This window comes from Pagrus major, chromosome 18, assembly GCF_040436345.1.
Source record: "Pagrus major chromosome 18, Pma_NU_1.0".
Taxonomy (NCBI): Eukaryota; Metazoa; Chordata; class Actinopteri; order Spariformes; family Sparidae; genus Pagrus; species Pagrus major.
In genome coordinates this window covers 22,504,867-22,519,139 of record NC_133232.1, presented here as the reverse complement: position 1 = coordinate 22,519,139, position 14,273 = coordinate 22,504,867, and the positions used below count along the sequence as shown (strand labels likewise).

The 14,273-nt window shown below is 42.8% G+C and overlaps 1 protein-coding gene across 8 annotated transcripts in view; it reads right to left on the bottom strand.

Moving 5' to 3' along the window:
• Nucleotides 1–14,273, bottom strand: part of nlgn3a (neuroligin 3a) — a 100,057-nt gene that overhangs the window by 32,507 nt on the left and 53,277 nt on the right. For 5 of the 8 annotated variants that reach the window (XM_073487018.1, XM_073487022.1, XM_073487021.1 and 2 more), the window contains one exon: nt 12,741–12,926. In XM_073487018.1, the coding sequence (XP_073343119.1) occupies nt 12,741–12,926 (186 nt within the window). Of the gene's footprint in view, nt 1–9,763; nt 9,772–12,740; nt 12,927–14,273 lie in introns of all 8 variants that reach the window. The other 3 variants (XM_073487025.1, XM_073487024.1, XM_073487026.1) reach the window with 1 other exon arrangement.

The following is a 14,273-nucleotide window of genomic DNA, read 5'->3' as shown; positions in this document are numbered from 1 at the left end:
ATAAAGAAGCCTGTGCAGAGGATAGCTTCACCGATACGACAACCAAGGCTCCAATTAGATAGTGGCTCTGAGGGGAACCCTAAGAATAGCACATTGGGCGAGTGCAGACATTTTTTTGAGCATTCTGTGCCGCTCTGTGTTTGGGAAGTAAACACTCCTTTGCATTGTTTTCTCCGAGTGGAAAACGGCAGAGGCCATGATGCCTTTTATAATGGATGATAAACAGATCGCTGTGATGATTTTGGTGAAATGTTGCATTGCTACATTTCATTATCCTCTACAGCGTGAGTAGTGTTCACAGTGGTGTGCATCGATCAAGATTAGTGGCATGCCATATGGGTTTGTCAACATGTGAAATACTGCGGAGGATGGGTGCTCTCCAAACAGCCTTCACTTAAACAAGGAGAAATGTTTCAGGCGCGATGCATATTTTCACTTTATAAGAACTTGATACAGCATTATGTTTGGCTGGTAGTGTTTGTTTTAGTTAAATATTGAGTCAGTCAGAGGCTTGACTGTCTGTCCAGGTCACACGGTTGAAGATTTATCTTGCATGTATTCTTTTAAATTTTTTGGAGTAATCACACTAGCTGTCATAATAAAGGTCTGTTCTGAACCTGCATCAAAGCTCGAGCGGGAGAATCTGACAGTCTACACTTACATTTTGCAGCAATTAGCCAGGTGTGAAAGCTTAGGTGTGAAAACAGGCAGAGTTCCTAGTACTCTGCAATTTCTTTTCTGCTCATTCTTCACACAACCACGTCTGCCAGTGTGTTGAATACTAAACTGCTCATCACGAACAGCTTTGAGGTAAAACTTTGCTTTTAGTGTTTGCTTTAATCTGCGAGTGTTAGCTCATGGATATCGTACTGTAAGAGTCGCATTGGGAGTTTTGTTTTACTCCTACATTCATGCTCTTACTTTTCATCTAACAGATAGAGAGCCTCGCTGGTTTCTGATCCGCTTCATTGCCATGCTTTGTCAGCAAAGACGTCTTCAGCACTTCCTGCAGCTACTTCACAATAAAAGCCTTCAGGAGGCAAAACCAGTTTTGTAGGCAAAACAATTCCTCTTGTTGCTTGATTGCTGCATATGTGCGGCCTATCGTTCAGTTTTCTACTGGGACCAAAACACCTTGAGGCCTGACCAAAGGTATTAAATATTAAAACCTGACACCCATATGAAGACTTCCTAAGTGATTATATAATCTTAAAGATGTATTTGGAGTTGTACGGTATGCTTTTGTTTGTTGGAAAGTGGAAAGTGTCCTAAAATAAAGGGAATTACTCTGGAAATCAACAGCTGCTTATAAACACAACCAACTAAATTTGAACTGAAACAACTGCCTAAAATAAGTCTATATTTCTCCGATAATTAACACAAAATGACATAATTCTTTCCAGGAAACCTCTGAGGAAATAATGTACCCGAAAACTGAAGTGTTGGTGTGTTATCTCTCAACATGAAGGCTTAAATGCTATTTTTACATGCTGCAAGAAATAATCAGTCTGCAAGAAATAATACTCTGGTGGATAATGATTTTTTTCTTTCTTTGTTTATTTCATTGGGGTTGAAAAAGAAAAGTGTGCACAGGGAAGAGATGCACAGGTTCATTTTTGTTTCAATTTGACTCCACATGTCAGACAGCTTCTTACTCTTGCTTTGATTGAGCCAGTTTACAAAAGGTGTGAATGATTCAATGTCACATGATTCAATGTGTCGTACAAGCTACAGCATCTGAGATTATATTTAATTTGTAGCATGCAGATGCTAATCTAATTCACACTCCAAGTTCCAAATTGCATTTTTGTCATTTTTATTCTTTAGCCTGCAGCTACAGGTAGCCTCTCTCTCCAGATATTAAGCATGTATGAACACTGTAACTTGACTTAGAAATTCCTATCCATGAGAGGAATTTATCTCAAAGTTGTGAAAAGGCGCACTGGTAAAATTGTTCTCTGACAGTTACGTTCGATTTTGTGAGTCCCTTTCTTTTATCACTGAAAAGGATCTATAGCTTATGCTACCTCTCTAAGCTAAAAATCTATTACAGCCTTGCGGGCCCCAGAGCAAAAGATTTAGTCTTTTTGTCAGGTTGCACATTGTTGGCCCTTTATAGTAGAGGTTTCTGCTTGTCAGCATGTTTGCTGAAGTTCCTCTCATTGGGGATTTCATTGTGCTCAGACTATGCAAATTTCACAGCTAAGGCTAATGCATTTGCACTGCCCAGAATTGAACGTCTTGGTAGGCAGGATACAGCTTGTGACTGCACGTGCCCCTGTTCTTACACACTCACACACACACACACACAGGACAGCTAAACACTTACAGCACATTATGTCAGTGATAGGGATCCAGATGGTATACATGAAATTCCTCTTCCTATATCACACTGTTATAGACTTGCAGCAGTTTAGTCCCACAGCAAAGTAATTGGAGTGATGTTTTTCCTATGCGACACTTCTTATCACACATTGAAAAAACAATTTTCCTTCCAAATCATTCTGTCTGCGAGCACAGACTGTAGCAAGCGGGCTCTGTGTAAACAGAATGATATATTCCTGGATGCCTATAATCATGCAGTAAACAAGTTTTTTTCCTCTCTGTGCAGATGAAGCGTCTATACCAAAATTAAGTGGGCACAAGTCATACATTTCCTATTTCAAAATAATTTAGAAGTTTCAAAAACAGGCTGACACACCTGGTAATGTTCCCTTCCTGCTGCAAAAATGTATATAAATCACATGTTATGCAAAGCGGTTAAATTGATGAGGAATGCGACGGTGCTGTGTAGCATGCCGCTGCTTCGTAGCAGCTCCACAGTACCCTTCTGTTATTCATGCAGAGGCATTGAGTACTCTTCTCTCAGCAGAGATAAACAGATGTATGGACACCGAAGGAGTGACCTAGCTAGCTGCAGAGGTGAGCTGTCAGCAACAACAAGCAAACACAGAGTGCTCGTGGTCATCACCAAAGGGCAAAGTTCAGCTAATTACACCGTGGTTGTTCATCTGGCCGACAAACACGGAAACAACAGTCTATTTAACAGCACGTCTAGCCGGCCGCGTTGCCTCGTGTGGAATGCCTAATGAATGAACACTTACACAATCAGGAGTGAAAAAAAATGCAGCGAAGAAGACAAAAAGAGAGAACAGACAGTGCAGAAGCAAAGATGGATGGACATAATGAAATGTGAAAATAGCAAACAGGGAACGAGTGAGTGGTGGGAGAGAAACTGGGCCAATATGTGTGGAACAACAGGGAATGGAGGGGAGAAAGCGAGAGATGGAGAAGGTGTGAGAGGAGGAGGGAGGTCAGCAGAGATGTGGAGATGGGCGGAGGAGGAGGGGGGAGAGATGAGCCCCCAGTGCTCAGCTGTCAGTGCTTCCTCTGCAGGTGGGGCAGGAGGAGTGCCAAGTCCCTACTCTCCCACTCACACAGACACCCATGCATCACTCTATAATGGATGCTTTACACTGGTGCCAGAGAGAGAAAGACTGAGGGAGAGCGAGAGGGAGACATGGTGAGAAGACGAAAGAGAGACATGGGGGAGGGTGGGTACTGGAAAAAGAAAGAAACTGCTATGAGGAACAGGGAAAAGGGGGCTGAAGAAAATGCCTCAGAGATTAAGGCGGCAAAGTCGAGGCCGGGAATGTAGCAGGGAAATGGATAGGCAGACAGACAGATACCTCCATCAAGTCATTAGACCAATCAGGAGAGGAAACAGACGAGACAGTCTGGGAGCAATATGATGCAGCTATTGGTTTAATTGATCTGAAGCCTAACAGGATCAAAGAACGGCGGGGCACAGCCGGGAGCTGCAGCCACCGATCCCCCCTCCACTGTCACTGTCCATTAGGAGGTGTATGAATGCGCCCTTGACAAAGATTTATCAAGAATGATTCATAGAGGGGATCTACCTGAACTAATGACTTGCCAGCATCTTCACCGGGGATTGCGGGTCATCAACAGATGACATATTCTGTAGTCGCCTCGTTCATCAGCTGCGATTAGATTCCAAAAGCAATCTCAGCCATGCATCAACAGATGGGTCTCATTGTATTTTCTTGGAGAATATTGCTGAGACAGCCCGTGTGTGCCACATGTCGCTCAAGCTGCCGAAGCCTATTCATACAGTTGTGGATCTGGGCCTGCAGGTATATGCAATGCTCTGAGCTATTACCTTGGTTGATGGAGGCATGGATTTACTAAAGTACTCAATTATCCCCTGCTTCTTTCTCTGACCTGCTGCTCGGCTCTTTAACACCTATAACTCCATGCTTTATAGGCTCAACTACCTGCTGCAAGCAGAGACAGACTGATGGCTGGACTACCTGAATGAACTGCCTCCACCGTTTTCAGGCCATTTGTCAATTCTTCATTCCTCTGCTCTCTTCTGGCTAGGGATAGGTAAAGCTGCCTGCCTCTGATGGACAGCCCAACTGGATATTATTTTCTAGAGTGTTACCTCAAACCAGCTATGGGACCTCAGTGGAGTCATCTTAACCCTGATAGCCCCCCTCCCGCCTCGCATTATACCGCAGAGCCTCCTTTTTTCTTCTGCTCGACACAACTTTGGCTTCATTTTCTCTTTGCAACGGTGAGTAGTGAAGAGAAAAAAACCTATTTGCTGCCTGAATTAGGCCATTTCCAATTTCTTGTGAGTTCCAAACAAAGTAATACCTCTTAGTTGCAGAATAATCCTCCATCTTTGTTTTGCGGAAATAAAGCAATTTTGCTCTGCTATACAAAGTCAAATACATTGTCGTTCAAAGAGCGCCTGAAAAATGTTGCATAGGCCACTTGTTAAAAGCAGTTTGCCTTTTCCACACAATGACGGCCACAATATATGGCAGACAACAAAGCAGAGTAGTCAGCGTAAATAAATACAAGCATTCTCGCTCCGCAGAGATGGCATCCCCCTGGTTTAATTATCGCTCTTGTCAATCGAGGTGGAAGAATACGGCACCTGACAAGGCGCGTCCCCATTCTCTCATCTCGCATAGGCCTTTTTCACACCCTGAGATGCACAGACACCCTTCAGCAAACAGCCAAATCAAACCTGGAGATGCAGGCATTCTGTTGCCCCAAACACCCAGGTAACTTTACAGTGTCGACTTGCTGAATGCCTTTGACACCTCAGAAATGGGGTCTATTCAACTTCGACAATTGTCCCTGGTTTTTCTCAAGCACGAGGCATTTGCACAACAATGGCAGCTGCATCGTGTATGAATAACATCCCAGGGATGTGGTTATGCAGCTATCTTTCGCAGTGACTCCAATTCATATTCCACCTCTTGCAAGGTGCCTTTATTTGATGCTGAAGCGATGGATGGCTCCTACAGGATGCCTGAGCCCACAGAAATGCAGCTGACACTGAGCGTGGACGGATCACACCTCCAGATCTGCACAGTGAGAGCTCAGCACAGGGACATTATGGAGTGGGGGTGTGCAGGCCTGAAGGCCATTCCACAAGAGAACCTCCCATGGGTCTCATTTCAGAGAGGAAACCCACACGTTATTTTCAAAGGTCATAGCCAGATGTAACAGCACAGTTAAAGCAGTGATGTAGTGTAACACTCACACACTCTTCATCTATATGGCCTGTTGGCCTCCATCTTCACTCTGTAAGATGAGTTAATTTGGAGCAGCGTTTACATTAGCCTTAGATAACATGTCGATATCTTAAAATGCAGCAAATGAATGAGTACACAAGTTGTCCAGGCTCAGCAGATCCTCATAATTCCCAGTAGCCGCACTACAATAGTGTTTGTGTTGTTCCCTCTGAGGACGACTACAAGCCTGCATGTACGTGGTAAATGATTGTCAGAGCAGAGGTAAGGTGCTCATGGCAACACAGCCTTTGAATCCCACAACAAGGAGCACTGTATCAGCGAGATTGACAGAGGCAGATTGATTCTAGGTCCAATAAACATTGTTGTCACTCCTCCTCTATAGGTCCGCGCGTTAAATACATGCCAGAAACAGCACAGTAGTCATTTGCACTGATTTGTGCAGTGAAATCACCAGACGGCCAAGACAGGACCTTGTTCTCTAACCTGCCATGTGGAGTCACTCACAAAGCTGTGAAATATTAAGGGGTTCAAATACAATTATTATAATGATGGAGAATAATTCCCCACTCTATGTCAGATGTAGTCTAGAAAGAACGTATGACATGTGTTCAGCACTTAAACCGACAATTATTATATATATATCAAAGATTAAAAAAATACTGACCAAAGTCCAAGTTGACATATTCAAATGACTTGTTTTGTCCAACCAACAGTTGCAAACATACAAACGTATTAGATTTACTGTCATAGAAGCAAACCAGCAAATTTGTTTATCTGGAGCCAGTTTTTGCAATTTTTGCTTTAAAAATAAGTGAAATGATTTATTGATTATCAAATTAGTTGCTAGTTAAATTTCTATCAATTGACTAATCAATTAATTGACTACACCAGACAGCTCTACACACACTGTAAACACTTCACATAGTGCCTTAAAAATTAAACATAGTGCTCACACTAATATGCCTTAAAACTAACAATGAATACATAAGTCATATATGGTAAAATAACAACACCAACATCAACAACAACAACAATAATAATAATAATAATAATACATTTATTTGTAAAGCACTTAACCAGCATTACAAAGTGCTCCACAACACACAAACACAATAATAAAATACAAAGTAATAAAAGAGAAATAAAGCTAACAACAACAACAACAACAACAACAACAACGGATGATTAAAACCATAAAAACACCAGAGAAAAAAAGCTAAAAAAGCAATAGGTACACTCAAAAAGATTCGTGTAAGACTTAAGTGCAATGTCAAGAATAAAGTACAGTGACAGTGCAAACATCCTTACAGGAAGACTTTACAATAAAAATAAGTCTTTAAAAGTGATTTAAAACTGATGCAGCCAGCCGTAGTTCCCAAAATACTGTACTATTACTGTAGTGTACTATTACTATTACTGTACTGCTACATGTTAAATCTACTGCATCAATACTATATATGAAACTGGGGACTCAGTCTTCCCCTCCTGAATCCGCTCCATCAGACTTGCTGTGTCTGACACTTTAACACACATTATTATAGCCAGTCGATTTGTTTAGTGGAGCACATTTTAGATTAATTAAGCTTTTATTTTGCAAACTTATCAATATGATTTTATTTGGGGTCCTGCCCACGTCTATATTATGCAATATTCAGCATAAACCCATGATTTACTATGTTAGAAATCGTAATTAAATTTTATTTTTCCTTATTTGTTATTTGCCTCTGTATCACTTCTTTGTTTTTCCAGCCTTTTATTGTCTTTATTTATGACATGCAGCAAAGGGCCACAGGTTGGATTCTAACCCTGGGCCACTACAGTGAGGACAAACTCTACCAACTGAGCTGAACCTGTATCAGTATCATTTCTATATGACACATTTGTTTTGTTGACAAACACTACATAAGGATGAATTATGTGACGGATATCACATAATTCATCAAATCAAGCTAAATATTCAGTTTGTATTCTATACATGAATCCATCATATTATATTTTTATCATCGACGTATAACATAGTAATAAGAGTAACACAGTATTATGAGGATGTTGTCACATTCATTAGGGTGTCATTTTAGTTTAGGTTATTGAAGCTTTTCTTTGACAGCCATTTTGCCTTCACATGATTCACTGACTGAACATACTTGACCGTAAAGGACATGGCAGCTTGTGTCTCACTGTAATCATTACATCACAGTCCAGTTGCTCGAACAGAGGCTCTAGTTTCCCACCCAATCAACTGAAGGAAATTGTACAGTGATACATCAACTCCTATGACTTCCGAGTCACATCCTCTCCACGACTGCATGAATCATAAATTCCAGTGAGAAAATCCACAGCGAGTAGTTCGCTATGAAGAGCAGCCATTAATAAAGTTAATATTTCAGATTTGATTGGAGAAAAATGTCCTGCCACGCCATTTGATTTTTCCAATCTATCTGATCCTCGATTTCTACACATCCCATGATGCACTCCTTCACTTAATCACCTTCGATGCTATCCTTTGCACTAAATGGATCCAAAAACTTGTTACCCTTCGTTGAAAAAGCCGAGCACCTTTCACAGTGCCCTCTTAATACACATGGTCCAAGGGGTTTCAGTGTTTGCTTGGCGATGTCTTGCATTAAAAAGCCTTGGTAGTCATTGCACTGCTGTAATAAAACCCAAGCATTTAACATGCACATTTATGGTCCTCAATAACCCAGAAGTCTTAATAAAAATGAAAGCTGACATTGGCATGAAGGATCCTCCACACTAGCTGTCTTTAATGTCCAAGACGTTCCATTAAAAGGGGAGCACTTCCTCAGAAGCGGAGCTTTTATCCTGATTGCTTACAGGAAGAGAGGAAAAAAAATGAAACCAAACGACCTTCAGCGGCTCTACAACCAGCCCTTTCTTCATGTGCGCTCGGTGCATAGACGCGCCTGCGTCCACATGCTATGAGGACAGCTGATGTAGACACATGTGCACTGGTTTACGAAGAAACAGATATATTGACTCTCTTGCACAGGGAGATAATATGTACAAATACACATGTCTGAGTCACTGGCTACTTGGTATTCTGCTCATGTGCAGAGAAGCCAGCTGACTTTTTATATCATAATGATTATTAGGAGATAGGGGAAAAACCAAATCTGCATGTTCAATTAGTGCCTGTGTGATGCCAGATAGATAATACAAGGGACTGGCTAATGTCCTTGCTTCTGAACTTCTTGAGCTGTTTTCTGTTTGAAGCTGGAGAAAAAGAAGATGGGGACAGAGATTTCCCTCTGTGGGAACACAACTGTTGAGCTACATTTAATAAGCCGGTCAAAAACACTCTCCTGCCGAGAGAGAGCACGCTTTTAATGACCATTCTGCTTCCAAAGTCTCAGATGTGCAGCTAGATTGCTCGCCACATAGCAGACAAGGCAGCAGCCATCTTATTAATAGCAACGCACCACACACGCTGCAGACTAGGGAGCAGAAACCCAGAGAGGGAGAAAGGGAGAGAGAGACGCACACACTGGCACATGGAGAGAAAGAGTGTGTCCCTCGCATGCTTTTACTGTCTGTGAAGGCAGGGAGACAGATGGGTGCAGTGAGGAGGAGATTAGATGGAGGAGGCAGGGCAGGGACCGGGGTCTAAAAAATCCAGCCCTCACGAGAGGACGTCCAGGCCAGCCTCCACTCAGGCCAGAAGGCGCAGGGAGGGTGGGGGGGGGGTGTTTGTGATGGATGTACCCTGTGGTGACTGGAGCCCTCAGCACGCCCACATGGAGACGACACCAAGGCCAGGCCAGGGGAGCAGGCAATCAAAGAGAGAGGCCGGAGGGCTGGGATGATATAGGAGGATCCAGCTTATTAAATAGGCTTCAGGAGGAGCATGGAGCATCTGAAGTAAGTTGTCACTCTGCCACCAACAGGCATGAAAGGTGCCTCTGTTAGATGGAAAGTCTATGCACTGTAGGCAGTGATGACAGACTGTGTACAGTAAGAGTGGGAATACTGTCATTAAATACACAGACACACCAGGGAGCGCCAGAACCAGTGTGTCATCGCAGATTTACTTTTTCTTTTTTTTTTACCTGTGCCTCGTTATCCTGCATCTGAGCCGCAGGTGAAGGAGAATGTTTGTGTGTGCACGCAGACATGTGAATCCTATGTGATGTTATCATATCCCCACGGTGGACCACATTCAATGTGACACGGCTACCTACTTTTCTGCAGATAGAGCAGCAATTTTTGGCTGTGAGTAGAGGTGGGCAATCTGGCGAAACACAATATCACAATCTATTTAATAGCAAACATGATCCCCAATCTAAATTGCATTCTTTTCTCTCAACCTTGAAATGTCTTGTTGACTTTAGCCAGACTTAAACTAGCCCATACAATATTACAATAAAGTTAGTTCTAGTCAAAACTCATGTAGCATTGTTTAAAATACATCACTTATGGCCTGGCTCACATGACAGGAGTGTTAAAATCCTCAGCATCACAAACATTAGAGAGTCTTCACTGATTCTCTGATCTAATTTAGAGATTTTTTTAACATGCAAACACTACAAGATTTTAAATTAATGGTGCATCTCACACTAAAAGATGTTATTAAGATTATCGTGCCATAGGGAACGATGCATCACCTTACGTGTTCTCTTTCACGTGATCTCACAGGGAAGCAGATGTAAATAAAATGGAGACTGATGCTACAACTAAGTGTTCAGAGTACTTTTCAGGGAGAAAAACAAATAGAGAATACTCCTGTATTGTGTGCCCAGCCTGAGGTTGTGCATGTTTAGAAATTCAATAAAGAGAATTCAATAGTTGTGTGAAGTTTGGAAACAGAAGTAAGAGGACATTAAATTAGGGTGATTATTTTTATTGTAAATTAATCTGTGTATAAAATATATAGCTTACTGTCATGGAGGAGTACAGGAACCAGAAAATATTCACATTTGAGAGTCCGAAGGTTTTGGGCTTTTCTTCTTAAAAAATTACTCAAACCAATTAATCGATTATCAAAACAGCTGGAGATTAATTTAACAGTTGACAACTAATTTATTCATCTTTGCAGTTCTACATTGAATCTGCAATCTCTACAATTCACCATAAAATTATATTGTGGACACTTTCAAGACCAATCAGGATCTAAAAACGTCAGATCACCCATTGCTTGTTTCCAACCTTGTTTGGTGACTTGATTCAGAGAGCGAAGTAGTTAACTAAATAAAAGGCGCTCTTCCTGAGACGCAACAGTCTGCTCATCTGGACAGGAAATAATCACACAAATCCATCACTGAAGGCCACCTGAAGCCAGGTGTGCTCTGGCATCAGTGTATAATTCATTTGATTATAGATTTTTACTTCAATTTTTGCCACTATTTTGATCCAGATCCTTTGATTCCTGTCTTGTTTATTGCGTTGTCCTGGCAACAAGGACATCCTACCAGTTTTCACTTCAACGGTTAAGAGAGGAGGAGGAGGGGGCGCAGCGGATGTTGTGAAAGCAGGTGCAAAGAGACATTTCTTCACTTGGATTTCCTGTCACATCCTGCAGCCCACTCCAGTCCTAAACTTTATATAATTACAACAATCTGTGCTCCGAGAGAGACTGTGTGAAATCTGATTGCCATTGGTAACATTCGCAGCAAGAGTCCCTGCGTGATAGAAGGCTTCCTGTTTCAATTTCCTAGGATCCCTAAATTTTACTAGCTCCTTTTTTTTTTTTCATCCCATCAGTGGGGCATACATTTCCATTCAGGGGAAAAAACAGACCCGGTAATATCCAATTTACTAGGAGGCAGAGGAGATGGTTTCACTGGCAGTATAATAACATGCTACATGGAGCGTGGCATTATGGAGTATGAATAAAAAAGGCATTTACGGTAAAAATTCAATCCAAAAGCAGTCATCATTCATCGGAGGAAATCAAGGCAATTAGTAACACTTTAATGCAAATTGGAGAACGCAAAACACATCACAAATCCCTGCCACTGCGATGGGGACCAAAGAAAAAGAAGCTCAAATGACCTCTTTCACGTTCCTGCATGTTGGAGAGTTTACTCTGCCTAGTGATGAGAAGCAGGAATGTGTGTGCATGTGTGTGTGTCAGTGTCAGTGGTGGGTTAGCTTCCTGACCACAGTCTTGCCTAGGACCAATCCTCTATTTAATGCAAGAGTGATTTCTTTAATGTAATTCGCTTCCATCTAATGTACACTAAAAGCCCCCGTGTTACATTTCCGACCATGTGTGTCAAACACGACATGTTTGTGGCTTGTTAATATGTTCACAAGCAGGCGGCGTGAGCGTGCCTGAATGTAAAGATTCCTCGATTAGAATAGCACAGCCACAATGCAGAAACACATAAACATCGTTAATACCTCAATATCCTGATAGCCTGTCATGTACACAACACCGCTATCAATTAAACGCTAAAACAAACAGCCAGCTTTTAAAAGGATGGACAAAATACGTGACTGAGTGTGATAACTCCAGGTTAAGACTTGGATGATGCAGACTCTGCAGGTTGCAATTCTCCTCCTGCAAGAACCTACCAAGAAGCAGTGAGGCTCCATCTTAATTCAATGATGCATTAGGGAAGCATGTGCATGGGGGATGTTTATCGCATGTCCAGGTTAAGTGCGAATGCTGCATTTAGTATTAAAGACATGGCCAACATGGGCAGTAAATCATCATGAAGTAGCACTAAGGTAGCCAGCAGATAAACAACATTGCTTACAGTGTGTGTGTGTGTGTGTGTGTGTGTGTGTCATTTCACATGACTGTGGCTGCCTCTGAAAAGCTCTCCCCTGGTACTCCACGTCCCTTTTTATCTTCCTTACAAAGACGCATTATACCTACATGTTTATTTCTGACATAGAGAGAGATGCTAACAAAACAGGAGCAGCAGAGTACGTCAAGACCCACATGGGGTTCGAAATCCACCGTGGAGTTTCAATTTCCGGATGGGAATGAACATCGTAATCATTGAAATGCAAACACCTGCTCCTTAAAGAATTTGTTATGCCGTATAGTACAGTAGAATACATTACTCAATAATTCGCTAGCTGCATCGCCGGTTTCTAATATCAAGCAGCCTACATACCGGCAGGCATGAGCTCCACAGCTGTATCACCCACCCTCCCTCTCCCTCCCTCTCCCTCTCTCTCCCTGCTGTGCTGTACCTTCAGAGTGGTGGGAGAGGGTGAGCAGGCTGACGCAGGAAGCTCCAATGCCAGAACCGAACACAGTGATGCGGTTGGAGTCTCCTCCGAAGAAGCCGATGTTCTCGCTGATCCACCTTAAAGCCTGGATCTGGTCCAGGAGCCCGTAGTTCCCTTTAGCAGCCTGGTCGCCCGTACTGAGGAAGCCTGCAACACACACAGAAATTTAGAACTCAGAAATAAATCACATTATCATACATACTTAAGGGCGCACTTGACCAAAATAAAAATGGACTGCAGCTTACAAGTGCACGGCTATTTATTTCCCATCTACGCCTGCAGGATAAAAGGTTATCTGCAATGGCTGACCCCACCCCGGTTTGTTCAGAGGAACCATCACGCCAGGTGACAGCAGCAGTGAAATCATGACTTATTGGATGACACGGCTGTTGGTAAAATAGGAGCGCGTGTGACCACATGTCATCTGCACCTTATGGGAAATCAATGGCACGTCTCCCCGGGTGAACACCCATCATCAGATATATTGAGCAGTGCTGATGAAAACCTTACGAATCTATGAAAACTCAGCAGGCTGAGAGAGAGAGAGAGAGAGAAAGATATGATAATAAGATTGACAATAATTTTGATGCTTTAAAACCCTCCATATGGATGGGGACCTCATTACATCCCCTATCAGAGTGACCACCTTCCTCTGACATATTTCGATTCTCGCTCTAAACATTCACAAATAGGCACTTTCCGTGCACATTTCCCTCCGTGTCTGTGTAATCTGCTGTATGATGTCTGAGTTGGACAGTGGGTCTCTCTCGGGTACATCGGAGCTCGTGTTAGCACACCACCCTCTCCCAGCTGCTCTCCGGGGCCTAAGCCCTGCTGAATGATGGGTAATCGAGAGGCGTGGGAGAAGATCAAAGGCAAGCAATCCCTGAAGTCCCCACGGTGGACTCAGTGTCCATCAAACCCCTGAGTGTGCATGTGAGGTGACAGCTAGGAGACATGTGTGGAAAGCACGATCCCCCCCACCTCTCTTTAGTGGCAACACCGCCACACATTTCACAAGCAATAAATGTGTTGGCGGTGGAAGCTCGCAAGCCTGCAGTGATGGTCCTTCAGCATTGTTTCTAACATCTATTTCATGGTCTATGCCTCCATATAATGATGAGCTCTGTGTGTTTAAGTCCTAAGGGGGGAAAGGGAATCGTTTTTATATGAAAAAAACAAAACGAAAAGATCAAATCTGTGTGTTTTTGGACTCAGGTCAGCGCAGCGATGCTCACTTTAGATGAACACGGATTAGAAAGCAGCTGCTCCGGGCTCATTAGCCGTTTACGGTATGTGCGTACAAGAAGGATCCATGTCTGCCAATCCCTATTTTCTCTCTTTGTGTGAATCAGAGACTGGAGGGCACAACCTCCTACCCCACCCCCAACAGTGCACCCTCCTCGCCCAGAGTGTCTGTTGGCAGCAACAAAGAGGGTGGGCAGGGGAAAGGCCAGGCCTGATCATCGATAGGAAAGAGGCGGCAGCACAGGA